Raw genomic sequence first — 2500 nt, forward strand, 5'->3', positions numbered from 1 at the left:
GAGGGCCTTTAGGTAGAGCCTTTATGGGAAGCGTCTACTGAAGGGGTGCCATCCTGTGTGTGTGTGTGTGTGTGTGTGTGTGTGTGTGTGTGTGTGTGTGTGTGTGTGTGTGTGTGTGTGTGTGTGTGTGTGTGTGTGTGTGTGTGTGTGCTGCTACCATGCTGCTTTCCACCGTGTGTGTGTGTGTGTGTGTGTGTGTGTGTGTGTGTGTGTGTGTGTGTGTGTGTGTGTGTGTGTGTGTGTGTGTGTGTGTGTGTGTGTGTGTGTGTTGCTGCTGCCTTGCTGCTTTCCACAGGCTGTGTGTGTGTGTGTGTGTGTGTGTGTGTGTGTGTGTGTGTGTGTGTGTGTGTGTGTGTGTGTATGTGCGTGTGCGTTCGTGTGTGTGTGCGCGCGCGCGTGTGTGTTTCTGCGAGAGTGTGTGTGTGTGTGTGTGTTTCTGTGAGAGTGTGTTTGTGTGTGTTGCTGCTGCCTTGCTGCTTTCCACAGGGTGTGTGTGTGTGTGTGTGTGTGTGTGTGTGTGTGTGTGTGTGTGTGTGTGTGTGTGTGTGTGTGTGTGTGTGCTTGCTTATGTGTGTGTATGCATGTGGTTGTGTGTGTGTGTGTGTCCATGTGTGTGTTCGCTTGCATGTGTGTGTGTGTGTGTGTGTGTGTGTGTGTGTGTGTGTGTGTGTGTGTGTGTGTGTGTGTGTGTGTGTGTGTGTGTGTGTGCTACTGCTGCTGCCTTGCTGCTTTCCAGAGCCATTAGTGGAGTTTACCTTGATCTCGTCCTGAGTGAGCTCCTGAGCAAAGAAGTTCAGACCCTGCTCTCTCAACGGGAACAGCCTACAGATCAGACACAGAGGAGAGGAGAGGAGGGAGAGGGGGAGAGAGCAGGGGGGGGGGGGGGGGGAGAGAGGGGGAGAGAGAGGGGGAGAGGAGGAGAGGAGGAAGAGGAGGGGAGGGAGAGAGGGGGTAGAGGAAAAGGAGGAGGGGGTGGAGAGGAAGAGGTGAAGAGAGAGAGGGAGAGACGGGGGGTAGAGAGAGGAAAGAGGGAGGGAGGTGGAGAGAGGAGAGAGAGAGAGAGAGAGAGAGGGAGGGAGGTGGAGAGAGGAGGAGAGAGAGAGAGGAGAGAGAGAGAGAGGGAGAGAGAGAGAGAGGGCAGGGTGTAGAGAGGGGGGGGTAGAGAGAAAGAAAGATTTAATAAAAGGGTATAATGTACTTGTAATATACTCATATATCATGGTATATTATACACATACATAATCTAATGTAAATTGTACATGGGAAAGAATAGTGATTATAAAAAGGCGTTCTACTCTAAACAACTTTTTAGAGACAGACAGAGCAACAGAGACCGAGAAAGTGAGGGTGAGTTTGTTCCATCTCTCTCTCTCTCTCTCTCTCTCTCTCTCTCTCTCTCTCTCTCTCTCTCTCTCTCTCTTCCTACATCTCATCATGTTCTTGTCTTCCTGTCTCCCCACAGAACTACAAAGAATCGAGGCGTCCAAACGCGGAACAGAACAGCAAGAATAACACACAGAAAAGGAGAAAAAAGGAGACGGAGAGAAAGAAATATAGAAAGGGAAAGGGTGGAAAACACACAGACACACACAGACAGACAGTTAGGCAGACAGGCAGACAGGTAGACAGGCAAGAGGCAGTGATGCAGCATGTGAGAGAGACGGTGAAAGATAGTGATAAAAATAGAGGAGTCTGTGAGAGAGGGGGAAAAGAGAGAGAAAAAGAGAAAAAGGTGGAGAGCAGACGGACTCAATCTACATATATGTAAATATTTCAGTGGTGGTGACAACAATTTCACACCTTTTCCATCAGCCACTCCTAGTCAAAAGTGTCTTGAAAGCGAAAATTGGGGGAAAGTTTATGGAGAACAGGGCTGAACTGGGGGAGTAATAGGGCCCGGGCACTTTTAGCTTAAAGGGGCCCCTTATAATTACCGGCTCAGAACTGACTCACCAGTGGGCCCTGCACCCATTTTTTTGTAATTTCTTTAAACATTTCTGAATATAGGGGCCCATGAGGGTGCGAGGGCCCACCAGGAAATGCCTGCTATGCCAGATGGCCAGTCCAGCCTTGACGGAGAGACCCTTGGGAGAATGTCTCTTCTGCAGAGAGTGCATGATTGCATCAGGAATTAAATTAACTGCATCATCCCTTAAAAACTCGGCACGCTGAAGCCCTTGTTACCATTTTGACCATAACGGCTGGAAAAAAAGTCTCAGCTTGATATATTCCTCCAGTTTTGGTTTGCTGAATAATCTACGGAACAACAAGCAACAAAGTCATCCCTTGTAAAAGTCAAAAGGGCACACACTGTGTGTTTCTCACAGCAGCAGCCATATTGAGAACAAGTAATTAGGAAGGAAAGTTTAGCAAGCAGGAGGGGCTCGTCACTGCAGCTCGCAATGCAATGCCGTCTACAACGACTTGCATCCTTGGGAGGAGGTTTATGGGGAGGCCTATAAAAACAGGAAGCCATTCCGCCATCCTCAAATCAAACTGT

At 49.0% G+C, this 2500-nt stretch overlaps 1 protein-coding gene across 1 annotated transcript in view; it reads right to left on the reverse strand.

Moving 5' to 3' along the window:
• Positions 1-2500, reverse strand: part of ogfrl1 (opioid growth factor receptor-like 1) — a 72445-nt gene that overhangs the window by 31491 nt on the left and 38454 nt on the right. The window contains exon 5 of the mRNA XM_063191294.1: positions 756-822. Within this exon, the coding sequence (XP_063047364.1) occupies positions 756-822 (67 nt within the window). The remainder of the gene's footprint in view (positions 1-755; positions 823-2500) is intronic.

This window comes from Engraulis encrasicolus, chromosome 24 (assembly GCF_034702125.1).
Source record: "Engraulis encrasicolus isolate BLACKSEA-1 chromosome 24, IST_EnEncr_1.0, whole genome shotgun sequence".
NCBI classification, from domain to species: domain Eukaryota; kingdom Metazoa; phylum Chordata; class Actinopteri; order Clupeiformes; family Engraulidae; genus Engraulis; species Engraulis encrasicolus.